Here is a 19236-nt window from a genome sequence, read left to right as displayed (position 1 = left end):
GTACCATCATCTTGATAACCACCATTCTTCCAAACCAGGAGAGATCTAGTTTATTCCATCTCGTCATGTCTTTTCTAATTTCCATCCATATTTTCTCATAATTATTTTTGAACAAATCTGTATTTTTTGTAGTAAGCGATATCCCAAGATATTTTACCTTCTTTACCATTTGAAAATCTGTTTCGTTTATTATCCTTTCTTGTTCTTCTTCAAAAATATTCATGGACAACATCTTTGTTTTGTCTTTATTGATTTGGAATCCTGAATATAGACCATATTCTTTTAATTTTATTAGTAGCGGGTTAAGACTTTTCATGGGATTGCTCAGTGAAAGAACCAAACGGTCAGCAAAACTTTTGATTTTATATTCCCATCCTTTGACCTTTACTCCTTCTATGTGTTTCTCTTCTCTTATTTGGATAAGGAGAGTCTTGATTACTATCAAAAATAACAATGGAGACAAGGGACATCCTTGTCTAACACCTTTATATATGGGAAATGCTTCTGTTTTCTCTCCATTTATCACCATCCTGGCCTCCTGCTTAGTGTATATTTTTTTATCCAATTCAAAAAGTTTCCTCCAATGTCCATTTCATTTAGAACTTTAAACATGTACTGCCAATTCACCATATTGAAAGCTTTTTGCGCATCTAGAAAAATTAATAGTAGTTTTTTATCTGGATTTTTTTCATGATACTCAATCAAGTTGATTATATTCCTTAAGTTATTCCTCATATGTCTCTTAAGCAAGAATCCATTTTGATCTTCGTGAATCCAGTCTTTTAATACATTTTTTAATCTTTCTGCCAAAATTGTCATGGCAATTTTGAATTTCATTTTGTTAGCTTTGGCCCAGCTTTCAAGTCTATTCAGGTCATTTTTAATTTTGAACTTACTGTATTCAGTTAAGGTAAAGGATGACTTATTAGTGTATATTCGTTAATATATTTCTCGTTTTGTTTATGTATTTTGTTAACCGCTTTGATCTGTGGAAAAGCTGTATATAAATAAAATTTATTATTATTATTATTATTATTATTATTATTATTATTATTATTATTATCTTATTTGCCAAATATAATTCCTTTTGAAATATTTGTTTCCCAATATTATTATCTAGTAGAGTCAATTCCTAAACTATATAAAGATGTAACTGCTTGATAGCCAGATTGCTTGTAATAGAGCAGGCCAATGCTGTATGTGTTACAAACAACAAGCCATATTCTAAGAGTCCGAGGGTTGTCATTTTTTCCTGACAAAACAATGTGACAGAGGTTCAAGTGGCGAAGCTTTTTCCCTGAGAAAGCTGAAAAAACATCTGTTATGGAATATGCTCAAAGAATGAGTACAATGCTGCATCATAGGTCTGTGCTATGTTCCCCCTCCAATCTCACCCAGCTAACAAGTAGAGTGTATCAGGTTCTGGTGCTTGGCATTATTTGGTAACTGTCATTGTCTAAACAGACTCCAGATGAATGGTTCCTGCCTGTCTGTTTCGCCCCATAGTCACTATAGTCATGCCTCCATATCCACGGATTTTTTAATCCATAGATTCAAGCATCCACATCGTGAAAATATTTTTAAAATATATAAATTCCAAAAAGCAAACCTTGATTTTGCCATTTTATATAATAGACACCATTCTACTGTACCACTGTATTTAATAGGACTTGAGCATCCAAGGATTTTGGTTTCCACAGGGGGTCCTGGAACCAAACGCTGGTGAATACCAAGGGCCCACTGTAGTCAGTTGGTAAATGGAGAACTTGGGGGAAGATAGAACTATTTTTCAGAACAGAAGTGATGGCTGCATAACATCAGAGTACTAAAAGACCCTCCATGCTCTGGAAGGTGAATACGAGACAAGATTTTCATATTATTTGTGCCCAGTCATCAAAGGTTTTAAGTCTTCAGTCCACCAAGTGTTGTTTTTTTTTAAAACAAATACACAAAACCCAACTCTAAATCCCCACAATTAATTACAAATTATTAAACTGGCTAGGGCTTCTGGGAATTGAAGTGCAAAATATCTTGAGTACTAAAGGTTGGAATTATCATAAATGCAGACAAAAAATAGGGCATATTTATTATTTTTTATTTTAATTTTCTTGTATCTTGCCTTTCTCCCAATACAGGGACTCAAGGGGGCAATATATATAACAAACAAGAGATTAAACATTTCTTCTCTCTTCTCATCTTTCTACTCCCTGCTACTATTTCAAATAATAACATTTACAGTACTTTCAATTTTGTTTGCATGTCTAACTAAAAGTTAAGGTTTGCATGTCAGCTAAATGGACATCAATGTGTTTTACAAATTGAATCTATGCAACCAGAAGTGAATGCCACAAATTTCAATTGAGCTTATTTCCAAGTAACTATGTACAGCACTGCAGTTACGCCACATTGGTCATTTTTGTTTTTATGTCTGTTTTATTATGAAGTTTTTGACAAAAAGTAGTTTTCAGTATTGATAACAGCAATGTTACGTATTACAGTCTCTGTTTGTCTCTTATTACTCTTTCTGGGCTCAGCAAACATGCACTTTGAAGGCTGCCGGATTCTCCCTGTGGACATGGCAATAGAGGCTGTCATGATGAACCTCTGCACTTCAAAACAGCACTATACAAATAGATAATGATGAGAAAAACTGTACATGAATTGTAACTCCTAATGCTGGAAAAAAAATCTTCTATCCTATTTAAAGGTAAAGGTATTGCCCGTTGATAAGATTGTCAAGTCATGTCCAACTGTAGGGGGGTGGTGCTCATCTCCATTACTAAGCCGAAGAGCCAGCGTTGTCAGAGACTACATTGTGATTATATGGCCAGCGTGGCTGCGCACCAAAGGGGTACCTATTTATCTACTTGCATTTGCATGCTTTCAAACTGCTAGACTGGCAAAAGCAGGGACTAATGATGGGAGCTAACCCCATCATGCAGCACCCGGGCCTCGAATTGCCAACCTTCCATCCTTATGATTGTCAGAACTGACATCATCACAGCGTCTTAACCATGTCCCATTCTATTTACATTATTATTATCATTATTATGCCTGTTCAAATGTTAACAGAACTGCAGTTGCAAAAGTACTGTAACACAAGAGGAAAAGTAAAACAAAGCGAGTGCAATGTAGGATACATATACCAAGGAAAACATTTTTACCTGCTATTTGTTTTAGAAGAGCACTCTTGTGCCCGTTAACAGCAGCGGCATGAACCTGAGATGCTAGTGAGGAACCACTGAATAGCCAGGTCTCAGAAGCATTCATAATCCGTTTTGAAGGTTCAGAGGTCTGTCCTGCATAAACACATTAAACATAATAGCAGCATTAACACAAAAAGAACTTGGTCATAAAACAAAGGGAATGTTTTATGTAAAATTCAAGACTGCACCAATGTAGCAGTGCTTTAAAGTTTTACAAATTTTAAATTATATTTTTTATTTTTATTATTATTTTCTGCCTTATTTGCTTTTCAGGATACAAGACAGCTACCAACAGAAAAAAAGAAATAGCTACATAACAAAATTTAAAAATGTAATTAAACTATCAAAAAATTAAACCCATATAAAAACATAAACCATTTAATAGAAAACAACAAATAAAAAAAGAAAACCCTTCGCACATTATGCAAGACCCATTCCATTTGAACAGCTTTCCAATGCCTGCCAAAATAAATAAATAAATAAAAGGTCTTCATGGGCTGTGGAAAGACAGCAAGGAGAGTGGCATTATAAACTCTCTGGAAAAGGGAATACCAAAGACATTGACCCCATACAGACAGGCCAAAATAAAACTGCTTCGGGTCACTTTGGAGGTATGCTGCTTAAATGATGCATGCGTCCTAAGAGTCCGGAAGCCACGCCAAAACCACGCTCCAGTCCTAAGGACTGGAGTGTGGCTTTGGCATGGCTTCCGGACTCTTAGGATGCACACATCATTTAAACAACAGATCTCTAAAATGACCCGAAGCAGCTTTATTTTGGCCTGTCTTTATGGGCCCTTTTACACTCAAGCTTTATATGATAGGAAATCTAGTTCAAGAACTTTTACTGTTACTATAATGCAAGTTAATTCTATTTCCCATTCTATTTGAACATAATTGAATATCATTTTACATGCCCTACTGAAGATTTAAGTTCAATAGCTGGCTCTATTTCCTTAGTCTTTTACTCTTTTGTTTTGTTTGGGAAAAGATATATGAGGAAATGAAATGACTGATGTTCATGACAACCCCCAGTTCAAAAAAAAAATGCAACCAAATGACGATATAGTAGTGTGGAAAGACTAAACCTCAGGGGATGATTTTTGTAGTCTGAGAGAAAATAAAATCATGAAAAGATATAGGTCCAAAACACACTGCTGAAATCATTCAGTTTGAGACTGCTTTAAGTGACATAAGAGTTTTCTGACAGAGAAGGCTAAATGTCTCACAGAACTACAGTTCCCAGAATTCCCTAGCATTGAACCAGGGCAGTTCCGCCTCTCTGTGCAACACAACCAGGGTGGCTTACACATTAAAACAATACAGACCTATATCCCCCCCCCCCCCATACAATTAAACAATTCGTAATTTAAAACATACCTTAAAATGACAAACAAACAAAATTAATAAATAGATCAAAACAGTGACTGTGGCGAGAGTCAAGGGTATAGGAAGTTCAGATTTTTGGTGGCCGGTTGTCTATTCAGGAAAGGCCTGCTGGAAAAGATTCATCTTAACAGCTTTTTTGAAGCTGTCTAAGGTGGTAATTATGTGACGGCCATTCCATAACCTGGGAGCAGTTGCCGAAAAGGTCCTTTGGGCAGTTGCCGACAATCTAGTTTTGACAGGTTGCAATAAGTGCCTCCCAGAGGACCTGAGTGTGCGGGGTGGATTGTTCGGAAAGAGCCGGACCCAAAGGTAGGTTGGACCCAAGCCATTTAGGGCTTTAAGGGTGATAACCAACACCTTGTACTGTGACTGGAAACTAATGGGCAGTCAGTGAAGGAATCTTAAAATTGGTGTTATGTGGTCTCTTCTGGTTTTACCGCAGATCAACCTGGCTGCCATGTTCTGCACTAACTGAAGTTCCCGAACTAAACACAAGAGTAGTCCCATGTAGAGTGCATTACAGAAGTCGAGACACAAGGTTACCAGCGTGTGTACCAGTTTCTAGGTCCCTTACTTCCAGGAAAGTGTGCAGCTGACATATCAGCCAAAGCTGTTAACAGGTGCTCCTGACTGTCGCGTTTATCTGATTAGTCATCTGGAGCAACAGATTTTGAAGCAGTCCCAGACTGCGAACACAGTCCTTTGAGGAGAGTGTGACCCCATCTAGGACTGGAGGTTGTATCCCAATACCTGGGTTCAGGGCCGCTACTGTAAGTACCTCCATTTTGTCTGGATTCAGTTTTAATCTGTTTTTCCTCATCCAGTCCTTTACTGCTTTAAGATAGAGGAGGAGGAGGAGGAGGAGGAGGGACGCCATCTGAAACAGAGCTGTAGACTGAGACATGGAGAAGTATATCTGGGTGTCATCAGCATACTGATAACACCCTGCCCCATACCTCTGGATAATTTCCCCCAGCTGCTTCATTCATATATAATATATATTAGCATCGGGGACAGGATGGCACCTTGAGGGATGCCACAAGCTGTTTTTTTGAGGAGCAACAGTTTCCAAGCATCACCCTCTGGAATTTGCCCGAGAGGAAAGGATGGAACCACTGTAATGCAGTTCCTCCAATTCCTAACTCTCTCAGGTGATCCAAGAGGATGCCAAAAGCCGCTGAGTACCAAGAGTACCAAAAGCCGCTGAGAGGTCTAATAGCACCAACAGGATCACACTACCCTTGTCAATGCCTAGACAAAGAACATCAGCTAAGGCAACCATGGCAGTTTCAACTCCATATCTTGTCCTAAAGCCAGTTTGAAATGTATCCAGATAATCGGTTTCCTCCAAGACTGCTTGGAGCTGAAGAGCAACAGCCCTCTTGATCACTTTGCTCAGAAAAGATAGATGGGAAACTGGCCTATAACCTTTCATGTCCAAAGGGTCCAGGGAAGATCTTTTCAGAAGTGGCCTTACTGTCGCTTCCTGATGATGTCGTGTGACCCTGTTGGTGTTATTAAACCTCTCTTAGGAACATCCTCAAGGCATCTCCCTGCTGGACGGCCAGCCATGAAGGGCTAGGACCAAGAGGGCAAGTCGTTTTCCTCACTCTACCAAGGAGCTTGTCCACATCATCGGTACTCACTGATTCAAACTGATCCAGTATAATCTCATCAACCAAGTTGCTGGACACGTCATCAATCGATTCTGCTACAACCCTGGCATCCAAGTCAGCTCATATCTGAAAGATTTTATCTAATAAGAAGTTGTTAAATGCATCACAGCAGGCCGTTGTTGGGTTAAGTAATGGGTTCTGCACAGGTGGAACCTGTGTCAGTTCCCTTACAGTGGATTACAGTGGGTCCTTGGTATCCAAGAGGGATCCGTTCTAGACTCCCTCCTGCGGAAACCAAAATCTGCAAATGCTCAAGCCTGCATTGTCCCCAATGACGACGTGTGCCTGTGGCCACACCACCATTAGAAACAGCTCATGTTGTCCCATGGTGGTGCTTGCCCATGGCCACACCACCACTGGGGTCAATGGAACTTAAAGGCGGCACAGCTGCATTCACGTGTCACCATGGGACAATGGGGGCTGTCCCTAATGGTGATGTGGCCATGGGTACATGCCGCTACTGGGGACATCCCAGGCTTGCAGTCTGCAGATGCCTCAATCCATGGATGGCAAGCCCACTGATACCGAGGGCTCACTGTATTTATGCTGTGTGTTTTGGAGCCTAGTCTCTATCAGATAAACATATGACAGATCATAGATCAGCAGTAATGAAGATTCAGCTCAATATGGCATGATAATAATAATAAAAATAAAGAATGTGATTGAGATTGTTTATACCAGGGGTAGGCAACCTTTTTGAGCCGGGGGCCGGGTTGCTGTCCCTCAGACAACTGGGGGGGCCGAAGCTGGGGTGTGTTGAGCTTCCACCTTCTGGGGGTGGGGCCGCATGCCAGGGGTGGAGCTTCCACTCTCTGGGGGCGGAGCCGCATGCCGTGGGCGGAGCTTCCACCGAAGCCCCGCGGGGAGGAGGAGGCGTGTGTCCGCCCTCTCCTCCTCGGTCCCTCCCTTCAGCCGAATGGGCTCCAAGGGGCCCTTTCGGCCGAAGGGGAGGGCTTGGGCACCCGTCCCAGGCCCTTCCTTTCGGCCAAAAGGGCTCCAAGGGCCATGGAGGAGCCCAGGAGGCGGCAGGCCACTTCCTATTATTATTATTATTATTATGAGTGCTTTTGGAGCTGAATGAGAAATTTCAAGTGTTAACATAGCCATTCATATTTTGCATTCATTATACTGATTGCTTGTTGTGGATTTACATTTTGTTCTGATTTTATCTTTTTATATTGTTCTATTGTGCTTTTAAATCAACAAAATCACTGTGTGGATGCACTATGAGCAAAGATAAATTATCTTAAACAAATGAACAATTTTAATGTCATTATGACCCTTCACTGTGCCTATGTTAAGAAAATTCAACCCAGCATAGAAACTGAGGTGCTGAAGTTGCTTTAAGTAAGGATATAAGGAATATACTTAATCTGTTTAATTTCTGTAACCCGTATTGCTAAAGATACAGGAGTGGCACCAGGCAAAGAAAATAAGCAGCAACTCAACATATATTAAGGTCCCCACATCAGTCATGTTTTATTCTGTTTCTGTTTTGGTTTTGTTGTTGTTTTTACCAAAAAGCTGCCATGAAACATGTAATCTTGAGGAGAAGCCAAGGGCTTGAACTTTATATTACCCATACATATAAAATTAGTCTCTAACCATTTTTATTTAGAAGTAAGTAACATTAATTTTGTGGGACGTGGTGGCTCAGCAGTTAAGAAACTGATTCTGTCAACTGCAATATCAGCATGTTGGCAGTTCGAGGCCCAACTGCCACATGATGGAGTAAGCTCCTATCATTAGCCCCAGCTTCTGCCAACCCAGCGTTTTGAAAGCATGTACAAGTGCAAGTAGATAAATAGGCACCACTTTGGCGGGAAGGTCAGCATTCTGTGCAGTCATGCTGGACACTGATCACAGAGTTGTCTTTGACAACACTGGCTCTTTGATTTAGTAACAGAGATGAGCACTACTTGACAACCTTGTCAAAGGGGAAACCTTTACAGTTACCTTTTAACATAAATTTTTAACAGGATTTCCCAGTAAACAGTATTGCTAACAGCCAGCATGGTGTAGTAGTTTGGGTACTAGCCTAGAACTCTGGGAGACCAGGGTTTGAATCCTGAGCAGGTCCCATTTTCTCAGCCTCCAAGGAAGCAATGGCATACCCCATCTGAAGAAATCATGTCTAGAAAACTTCATGAGATGTTCACCTTATGTCACCATCAGTCAGAAACAACCTTGAGGCACACAACAGCAACAACAGAATTGCTAATTCTAGGAAAACAGCACCCTATGTGATTATCTGTCCCAGTATTGTATATCCAGCTTAGGAACTACTTAAGGAGCTAATTAAAGGCCGTAAGTTGCAAATGTAATTTATTTCACAGTTGTCTGTACATGAGGCCAGTTAATTTTCCAAAGCTGATGCCAAATTATTGGCCTCAGGTATTTCAGTCACCAAAAACCAATGCAGTAGTTCTTCCAGGAATCTGATAGCTCTTTCTTGCCTTATTGATCTTTCTTGCCTTATACCTGGCTGGACATACACTCAACAATATGCTGCTTCTTTACATGTGAGAAAGCCTCTGTAACAAAAAGGGGCCTGGGATGCGGTTGAACTGTACCCAGACTTGCCTTCTCTTCCTAGTGCAGTGATACAATAGACTGCCACCAAACCCTTCTTTGGAGATTTAATTTTCCTCATGTTTTTGTGAGAGCAAGGACTCAACATCCTCTTTCTTTCACTATTGGGAACACAGATTAATAATTATAGGGTTCCTGGTAGTGCTGGTCATAGAGGCAGGTGAGGGCTTCCCCTTCATATTCCCTTGAGGAATAAATCACGCTTTTAAAAAATGACTCTTTAATAACAAAAAGAAATAAGAAAAATTAGATAGTAAATGGTAACGCTATTTATTTATAGAAAGAAAAATCAGCTGAGTTAAATGACACAAGTTTCCCAAGTACCTTTCTCCTGGCTGCTAAAAGAAAAACAAACAAACACAGGTTTTACAGATATATATAAAAAACACAGGGTTCTCCAAATCCACACATTGCTATCCCTATCGTCTAATCCCTTTCCAAAAGAACTGAAAACCTAACAGACTTAACTAGATGGCCCTTGGTTTTCTAATCTTTACTGGAGAGTCTTTCCCTCACTCAGACCAGAGAAGCTAGTTCTGTACCTGTTTACATTACAGGCCTCTCTCACCTTTTGATCCCACCCACCAGTTTCTCCTTTTTTCCTTTCTCCTCTCCCATTGGCTAACATAACTCAAGTGGTAGTCAGAGCCAATTAGGTCTTTCCACTTTCTTACTTTCTAGTGGGTGTCTAACAGAATCCTGTGCATGTCTAAGCCAAACAGATCTCTCCACGTACACACTTCCCATTGTTTAACATGAACCATGTCTTCTAAGTTAACTCTTCCTATAACTTGGACCCAGGGGCCTTGCAGGGTCATTACAACCTCCTTTAAAGGATATTCTGGAAAGAAACTGGAAGTAGAGAGATTAATCTGATCTGGACCAATTCCACTTATTGTAGCCTATAATCTGGCACTCAAAGGCTGCCGCCTGATCCTTGGTTGTCTTTCCTAGTATGTTCTCCTTTTGAACTCAGCCTAGCTGTATTGAGGTGTGTGTGATATATGTGTGTGTGTGTGTGTGTGTAAAAAATATATACAATATATATGTGTGTGTGTGAGTAAAAAATATATACTATATATATGTGTGTGTGTGTGTGTGCGCACACACACACACACACAGAGTGCTCTCCAACTCCACACTCCTTATTTCTTTTTGTTATTAAAGATTCACTTTTTTAAAGCCTGATTTATTCCTCAAGGGAATATGAAGGGGAAGCCATCACCTGCCTCCATGATCAGCATTACCAGGAATCCTAATAATTATTAGGTGCAAGAGGTGTGTGCCTGAACTGTTGGGACAACATTCAAAGATGTAGCTGTGTTAGCCTGTAGAATCAATATCAGAGAGATTTTGTAGCACCTTAGAGACTAACTGAAAGAAAGTAAGAAGTTGGCAGCATGAGCTTTCGTAGACTTCAGTCAGTCAGTGAAGGAGTATGGTTGCTGAGGACACAAGAGCCACCATCCTCCTTGCTAAACTCCCCCAGCCCCAGAGAGTTTGTGGGTCTGTTTGGTTTGGGTGCTCTGAGTAAAGGCTTGCTTACAGTGCTCATTAAGTGGAGGCTTGATGATATGCTCGTTAGCATACTATTGTTCTATAGCATTGGTTCTCAACCTTCCTAATACCATGACCGTTTAATACAGTTCCTTATGTTGTGGTGACCCCCAACCATAAAATTGCGATGTCTCATTTCGTAAGACCATCAGAAATATGTGTTTTCCAATGGTCTTAGGCAACCCCTGTGAAAGGGTCATTTGACTCCCAAAGGGGTCACAACCCACTGGTTGAGAACTGCTGTTCTTTAGTGTGTAGTCCAAGGTCTGCTTCCTGATCGCATGGCCTCAGGGAGGTGGGGCTTCTGTTGAGAGGAAGTGCGTCAGAGACTTAGCTGAAGGAGGAGCCAGCAGCCATTAGCCCTTCATATAGCTGCAGCCCGTTAGTCCCTGAAGCTTGGCAAGGCCAACAGGGATGGTTTTGCGGGCAAAGTCCAGAGTTCTGTTTCAGTGCCTACTTAAGACTACCGAACAGGGACAGTGAGGGAGCTGTTGCAGTCATGTGTAACAGCTGTGGTATGGTTGTGTTCTTGTTGAAGGATAAGGGTAACTTCACCTACATCAAGTGAAAGTTGGTTGCCCTGTTGGAAGCGAAGGTCCAGCAACTTAAGGCCCATGTATCCACACTACAGATATGAGGGAGTGTGTGGTTTTCTTAGAGTGAAGCAGGCTCTCCTGGCTAAAAAACACAAAAGGGATGTCTTTAAGGCAAAAATCTACAATGAAATAGAGGCTGACAAAACTCATCAAGCCCACTGACCGTTATCTCCCCCTTTTTTGGTTCACATGGGAACCAATGACACTACAAGGCAAAGCCGTCAGAATATCATAAGGGATTCTGAGGCTCTGGGTAGGAAAGTGGAGAACCTGGATGCTCAGGTTGTTATTTCATCTCTTCTTTCAGTTGACGGGCATGGCTTAGGAAGGGTGAGAAAAATAGTAGAGGTAAACAATTGGCTCAACAGATAGTACCACATGAAACAATTTGGTTACTTGAAGATGGATGCCTTGTAAGGGATGGGAGTGGGTAGGAATGTTTTTGCTAAGAGTCTGAAAAATCTGATCAGGAGGACTTTAAAATGAATTATGTCAGGAAGGGGGACAGTATCCTTAGAGGCAAGAATTTCTCAGGTGCTGAAGATAACCTGTTATGCAGAGTGCAAGACAAGTACAGTGAGCCCTTGTTATCTGCTGGGGTTTGGTTCCAGGAACCCCCATGAATAACAAAATCTGTGAATGCTCAAGTCCCATTAAATACAATGGCATAGCAAAATGGTGTCCCTTATATAAAATGGGTAAATCAAGGTTTGATACTTGGAATTTATATATATATTTTTAATATTTTCAAGCTGTGAATGCTTGAATACGTGTATTAAAAATCCATGGATAAGGAGGGCCAACTGTAGTATAAGGATCCAACAGTGGGAGGAATAACCCCCTCAAAAATGTAGATAGAAGGAATGGCCCATGATTGTAGTTATCTCTACATAAATACACAGAACATTGGGAATAAACAAGATGAAATTAAACTCTTAACACAGAAAATGAAATATGATGTAATAGGCATAACCGAAACCTGGAGAATTGAATCTCATGATTGGAACTTAGGGGCTAAACAGGCTGCCCTTTGGAGCGGTGTCCTGCTGCCCCTTTCCTCGCCGTATTGGGGCAGCAGCAACTACATGCTGAAGCCTCAATCTGGCAGTTTGCCGCCACTAAAAGAACAGCAAACTGCCACTCCTTTTAATACCAGCAAAAAGATGTCTTTGCTGCCGTGGCGGTGGCTTTTCAGTGCTCCTTTGCCACAGTGTGTTTAAAAGCTCCAAGCCAAACCTCCAAGCCAGACTGAGGACCTGGATGAAATCTTTTTGGATTATATGACCATATATTCAGAAAAGAGAAATGTAGTAGTAATGAGGGATTTAAATCATCCTGATACTGATTGGAAGTCAAACTCTGCTAAAAAAAATTAAGGTCCAACAATGCCACACTTGCCTTGCAGGAAACTTTATTGACCAGAAGGCGGGAAAGGCAATAAGGGGATCAGCCGTTATAGCTATGATCTGAGCCAACAGTGGTTACCTGGTTAATGGGTGGACATGATGGGATCTTTAGATGGGAGTAACCATGTTATCCTGGAATTTGTTATAGAACAGAAAGGGGAAACCAAGTATAGTCAGACACTTACCCTAGACGTTAAAATGGCTGATTTTTGTAAACCTAGGAAAATACTAGAGATAGTTCTGTGGTCAGGATTACTAATAGAGAAGGGTGTTCATGATGGATGGGAGGTTTTTTTTTTAAAGAGAGATACTGAAGGTTCAATTTCAAACAGTTCCAATGGCAAGGAAAATTGGGAGGTGTCTAAAGATACAAGGAATGGTGTTTAAAGAATTTTCAACTGAGCTAAGATTTAAAATGGACAAGTATAAGAAACTTAGGCAGAAAAAATTAAATATAGAGATATAGGACAGGCTTGACAAAAGTACATGCAAAAGGGATCTAGGAATCTTAGTAGACGACAAGCTGAACATGAGTCAACAGTGTGATGCAGCAGCTAAAAGCCAGTGCAATTCTAGACTGCATCAATAGAAGTATAGTGTCTAAGAGACTGAGGAAAGTAATAGTGCCACTCTATTCTGCTTTGGTCAGGCCTCACCTTGAATACTGTGTCCAGTTCTGGGCACCGCAATTCAAAAAGCATGAGGAGAAACTGGAGCGTGTCCAAAGGAGGGCGACTAAAATGGTAAAGGGCCTGGAAACCATGCCTTATGAGGAAAGCCTTAGGGAGCTGGGGATGTTTAGCCTGGAGAAGAGAAGGCTAAGAGGTGATACGATAGCCCTGTTTAAATATTTCAAAGGACGTCGTATGGCGAAAGCTTGGGGTTTTTTGCTACTCCAGAGATAAGGACATGGAGCAATGGATGCAAACTACAGTCTGTCCCATTGAGGATCTGTTCCGGACTCCCCTACGTAAAGCAAATACCACACATGCTCAAGCCCCATTTAACTGAATGAGGCTTGTGCACATGGCGGCGCGATGGTGTGCACGCGTCATGGGCGCACGCCCCATTAGTAGCAATGGGATGCGCCGCCCCTTGTGTCCTGCACACTCCTGCGCGGCTTTCAACATATGTTGAAAGCCACATATGACACGGGCGCACTGTACTGGAAAAGACATTCCACTTAAATATTAGAAACAACTAACAAGGTTCAACTGCATAAAAGATGGGCTGACATTCCCTCTAGATCTAGGTCAAAGCACCTCATATTAGGAGAAGCACACACTTGCTCTTAATGCAGGTTGACTCACAGCATTGGTGGCAACTATGTAAACAATGAAAACACGTTGTGAGCAGATCTATCATGGGGAAAGACATTTTACTGCCTGATGATCTAACTGTGCCCTGCTGGAAAATGTGCATTATTCAAACCCAACCAACCTATTCTGGCACATGTGGGAATATACCATATACACATATCCCTATCCTTGACAAATTGAACAGCTAACCATCAGTTGCCCTTACCTGCTAGCTTGAAGCACCTGGCTCACTTTACACCATCGGATGCAACGTATCTGAGGAAGTAGACTGACATTTACGAAAGCTCATGCTGCCAACTTTTTTCTTTCAGTGAGTCTCAAAGGTGCCACAAGATCTCTCTACATAATAATAATAATAATAATAATACCAAATGCATCAGAGAAAATAAACTGAAGTGTACAAAAACTCATGCTGCCAGTATCTTTCTTTCAGTGAGTCTCAAAGGAGCTACAAGATCTCTCTGCATACTGATTCTACAGATTAACACGGCTATATCTTTCAATTCTATCACTTTACACCAGTGAGTCCCAAACTTTGGTCCTCCAGGTGTCTTGAACTTCATTTCCCAGGAGCCTCAGCCACTTTGGCCAACAGTCAGGAATTCTGGGGGCTGGAGTCCCAGAAACATCTGGGGTACCAAAGTTTGGGGAACCACTGCTTCACGCGCCTTCAGGCCAAAAGGTTTGGCGCGCGGTCCCCAAACCGTGCCCTTTAAGAGTTCTGGACTTCAGCTCCCAGAAGCCTCAGCCACGCTGGCCAATAGTCTGGGATTCTGGGGGCTGAAGTCCCTTAAAGAGCCTCCGAGAGAAAGTGAAGCGTTACGTAACCACGGGAAGCCGTTATTCTTCTCCCAGCAGGGGCCCTTAGTCCCCGCAGTCGGTCCCCTGGCACGCCCTCCAGCGGTGCTTACCGTGACCCGCTTCTTGTTGCTGAGGGAAAGGGTCCCCTCAGGGCGCCGACGCCTTCTGCCACTCAGAGCGAGACCCCTCGGCCCCGCCCCCTTTCGCGGCGCATTATGGGACCTTCAGACATACGCGCGCCTCTGACAGGGACGTTTCGGGGGGCTGCTTCCTTTTGTGACCAGAGAGGGCGCTCGTCCAAACAGAAACCCACTCTCCTCGAGGACACTACATCCCCCGGCATGCTCCGCGGCACCCTCAACCCGGAAGTGGGTCTAGGGGGCGAGCGAGCGAGCGAGCGACGCCGGTCTCCTCCTCCGCCTCCTCTTTCTCCTCGGCGCAGTGTCTTCGGAGGCCGGGGCCGCGGTGAGGAGATTCGAAGCTGAGCGCTTCTCCGCAGCCTCGACCATGAGAGGAGCCCCTGCCACCGCCGCCGCCGCCATCTTCCGCGAGCCCGGCTGCCGCCTCCTTCTGTTCCTGGTGAGTGGGGCCTGGGCCCTGGGAGGAGGAGGAGGAGGAGGAAGGCGGCGCGGCTTCGGCCTTCCTTTCCCTTCGCGAGGGGCAGCTCTCGGGTGTGGCGGCCCTGGGCTGGTGTGGCTCTACCTGATAGGCTGCTGCGAAGTCCGCAGACCGGAATTGGTAGCTGCTTCCTCCTTTTCTGCTGCATCCACATGGTAGAAATAATCCGGTTCGACGCCGGTTTGACTGTCAGGACTCAACGCTGGGAATTGGAGTTTGTTGCGCAGTCAAACCGGATTATACATGACTCTTAGCCACTCAGGAGATGGAGGTCCTTTGACTGTCTTCAAAACACACTGCAGGAATGACCCCCCCACTTTGAGGCCGCTTTAACTGCCCTGGTTCAGTGCTAGGGAACCCTGGGACATGTAGTTTGTTGTGGCACCGCAGCTCTCTCCGACAGAGAAGGCTCAATGTCCCAGAAAACTACAGTTCCCAGAATTCCCTACAGCAGCCAAAGCGTTCTCAGGCCGGATTATTCTTGCAGTGTGTTTTGGACCTAAGGAACATCGGCTCGCGTACTTTTTGCTACCTAAAACCACGCGCCACTGTGTCATTTTCCCCCCAGCGGATCAAGACCGCTTTCTCCTCCGCCGAGGAATAGAGGCGGCGGCGGCAAAATATCGGATTCACTTCGCGATTGTGGCCCACATTGAAGAAAAATGGTGGACCTTAAATGTCCTACATTTTGGGCTGAGTTTTGTCCTGCAGTTGTCTTACAGTTTGGTCTCGATCTTGTCCTACGTTTTGTCCCTGGTAAAAGTGGACAGTTGTGGCAACCCTGATTGTGGGGGAATGGTGATCATGGGGCCCATACAGACAGGCCAAAACAAAGCTGCTTTGGGTCACTTTGGAGGTATGCTGTTTAAACAATGCCTGCATCCTAAGAGTCCAGAAGCCATGCCAAAGCCACACTCCAGTCCTAAGGACCGGATCGCAGCTTTGGCGCAGCTTCTGGCCTCTTCAGATGCATGTGTCATTTAAACAGCATACCTCCAAAGTGACCCAAAGCAGCTTTATTTTGCCCTGACTGTACAGGCTCATAAGCTCTTTTGAGAGACCGAGCTTTGTGCATGGTACAGGTTGGAAATGTGCCTTTGAAGGAGCAGAAGTATTTAGTGCGGTCAGCCCTCCGTATCCATGGATTCCTGATCCGTAGATTCAACCATCTGCAGATTGAAAACATTCCAAGAAGATATGAACTCTAAAAAGCAAACCTAGGCCTGTTACAGACTGCCAAAATAAAGCTGCTTCGGGTCTCTTTGGAGGTATGCTATTTAAATGATGCATGGCTCCTAAGAGTCCAGAGGTCGTGCCAAAGCCACACTCCATTCCTAAGCACTGGAGTGCAGCTTTGGTGCAGCTTCCGGATTCTTAGGATGCATGCATCTTTTAAACAGCATACCTCCAAAGAGACCTGAAGCAGCTTTATTTTGGCAGTCTGTAACAGGCCCAAGATTGTTCTGTTTTACTTAAGGGACACTATTTTACCAAACCCCCCCCCCCCCCCCACATTATATTTAATGGGACTTGAGCATCCACAGATTTTGGTATCCACAGGGCGGGGGGGGGGCACCTGGAACTAAGCCCCAATGAAATACCAATGGCCTGCTGTATTTAGGATAGGTGGGAGCTAAAATAGGTGGGAGCCAATATTGTTATGGCATGCCTTCACTACTTCTGTCTGAAAGACACACAGGCCAGGATAGGATAAAAGGTTTTTCTCACGTCACATCAACCAAATGTGAGATTGACAATTGGGTCTTACAGTAATCCACTTCTTAAAATACCAAAGTATCCACTTCACATCTTTTAACCATAACACTTTGCTTTGGCCTGTGTGTGTGTGTTTTAATCAGTGTTTCTTTGGGAGGAATTATATTTGGGCAAGTAGCAAACCAAATTCCATACTTCCTTTTCCTTGGAAAAAAAGGGAGGGGGGATTGTTTCATTCATTTTGAAGCACTTTTGCTTTCAGTACCTATTTAGAGCTGGAAAACATAAGTAATTCCTCTAATGGGATGGATGGTTAATCAAACTAAAAGTCCTAATAATTACAGAAAAGCATTGGTGGCCTCCAAGCTAATTTACATCATAGAGAGTAGCTATTACTACACTTGTAGTCATTTATAACTGAAGAATCTTACAGCATTGTCCTGATTATTTCTCCTACATTTAGTTTTGGAAATACTACATGCAAAACAGTCCTATTGCTGTAAGTATTTCTTGGTTAACATGTATGCGTATATATTCTTTTATCAGATTGTAAGGGCCTAAATAACCTAAACGCACCAGATCCCATCTGATCATGGAAGCTAAGCAGGATCAGCCTTGAGTGGTACTTGGATGGGAGTCTGACAATAAATACCAGTTCTGTAGGCTGTATTTCAGAGGACAGAACTAGCAAAACCACCTCTGAGTATTCTTTGCCTAAGAAAAGCCTGTGGAATTTATAAGGTCACCATACGGAAACAAGTAACTTGAACATGCATAGACACAAGCGATGGCTTTTAGTCAAATACAGTAATTGAAATATATGAGAAAATGTTATTAATTCATACTTTTCTTTTTATGGACAAGTGCAGAAATAAAAGGCGCTTGATACCTTCAGAGAGATACTTAGTGATGGAAAGGTGAATTTTTAATTATGGGGCTATAATTTGGGTCTTTGAATTCAAGTCTGACACACAGTTGACCATTTGTGGAGTTGCTAGTTATGCTTCCTCTGCTAGAGTCTACAGCCCCCAGGAAACTATCTTTATCTTTTTGAAACAGGAGCGCATTGAAACAAATTTGTATGGGAAAAGAGCACTTGGGGAAATCCAAACCAAATTAGGTTTCTTCAGTATTTCTGTCACTTTAGTTGGTTCTGTGGATAATACTGAGATGAAAGAATGATCAAATCATAGCATTGGCAGGGTCCCAATGGGCCATTGAGCCCATCCCCCCACTAAATGGGTGAAGTCCAGCTAGCATCCCCAACAGGTAGCTGTCCAGACTCTTTTTGAAGATGTCCAGAGAAAGAAACTCTACTATCGCTCTAGATAATTGACTCTTAGGCCCCATACAGACAGTCCAAAACAAAGCTGCTTCGGGTCACTTTGAAGGTATGCTGATTAAATGATGCATGCGTCCTAAGAGTCTGGAAGCCTCGCCAAAGCCACACTCCAGTCCTTAGGACTGGATCGTGGCTTTGACATGGTTTCTGGACTCTTAGGATGCATGCATCATTTAAACAGCATACCTCCAAAGTGATCTGAAGCAGCTTTATTTCGGACTGTCTGTATGGGACCTTACTCTCAAGAAGTTCCTTCTAACGTTCAGTTGAAATCTCCCCTCCTGTAACTTAAAGCTGTTAAACCTGGTCCTGCCCTCTGGGGAAGCAGAGAGCAAACCTGCACTCTCCTTTAAAGGAGGGTGTTTAAAGAGTGTGCAGCCATGTCACCCCCTTAGCTTTCTCTTCACCATGCTGATCATGATTAGCTCTTTCAATCTTTGCTCTTATGTTTATTTTTCTTAACTCTTACCATCCTTATTGCACTTCTCTGAACTTGTTACAGTTTGTCTACATCCTTCTTAAAATGAGGTGACTAGAACTGAACACAGTACTCCAGGTGAGCCCTGACTAGTACATAATATAATGGACCTATTACTTCCTTTATCTTGGAAACTATGGTTTTATTAATACAGTGTAAAATATTATTTAATTTCTTTGATGCAGCATCACAGTGTTGGGTCATGTTCAATTCACAAACAACAATAATCCTAATGTCTTTTTAATGCACATTTTTAATGTGCTGTTGCTAAGCCAAGTATCTCTTATCCTATACCTGTGCATTTGATTTTTGTATCCTAAATAGGATTTTGCATTTTTTTTTTTGTTTCAGCCCAAATTTCCAGTTTATCAAGGTCCTTTTGAATTTCATTCCTGTCTTCCAATGTGTTAGTTATCTTTCCCAGTTTTGTGTCATTTAGGCCTGTTACAGACTGCCAAAATAAAGCTGCTTTGGGTCTCTTTGGAGGTATGCTGTTTAAATGATGCATGCATCCTAAGAATGCGGAAGCTGCACCAAAGCT

At 42.5% G+C, this 19236-nt stretch overlaps 2 protein-coding genes across 5 annotated transcripts in view; one reads left to right on the top strand and one right to left on the bottom strand.

Annotated features, from left to right (window-relative positions):
* Nucleotides 1-14782, bottom strand: part of INVS (inversin) — a 122056-nt gene extending 107274 nt beyond the window's left edge. For 3 of the 4 annotated variants that reach the window (XM_089532446.1, XM_089532448.1, XM_089532450.1), the window contains exons 1-3: nt 7876-7919; nt 6241-6336; nt 3165-3299 (exon numbers count right to left, since the gene is read on the bottom strand). In XM_089532446.1, the coding sequence (XP_089388572.1) occupies nt 3165-3270 (106 nt within the window). In that variant the 5' untranslated portion in view covers nt 3271-3299; nt 6241-6336; nt 7876-7919. Of the gene's footprint in view, nt 1-3164; nt 3300-6240; nt 6337-7875; nt 7920-14651 lie in introns of those variants that run through there. The other variant, XM_089532447.1, reaches the window with a different exon arrangement.
* A 21-nt stretch (nt 14783-14803) lies between these two features.
* Nucleotides 14804-19236, top strand: part of ERP44 (endoplasmic reticulum protein 44) — a 58510-nt gene continuing 54077 nt past the window's right edge. Inside the window, exon 1 of the mRNA XM_089532452.1 lies at nt 14804-15120. Within this exon, the coding sequence (XP_089388578.1) occupies nt 15049-15120 (72 nt within the window). The 5' untranslated portion in view covers nt 14804-15048. The remainder of the gene's footprint in view (nt 15121-19236) is intronic.

This window comes from Sceloporus occidentalis, unplaced genomic scaffold, assembly GCF_023333645.1.
Source record: "Sceloporus occidentalis isolate IW3139 unplaced genomic scaffold, rSceOcc1.0.p SCAF_7, whole genome shotgun sequence".
NCBI lineage: Eukaryota > Metazoa > Chordata > Lepidosauria > Squamata > Phrynosomatidae > Sceloporus > Sceloporus occidentalis.
Note: the sequence above shows the minus strand (reverse complement) of the source record. Positions and strands in the feature narration are given on the sequence as shown.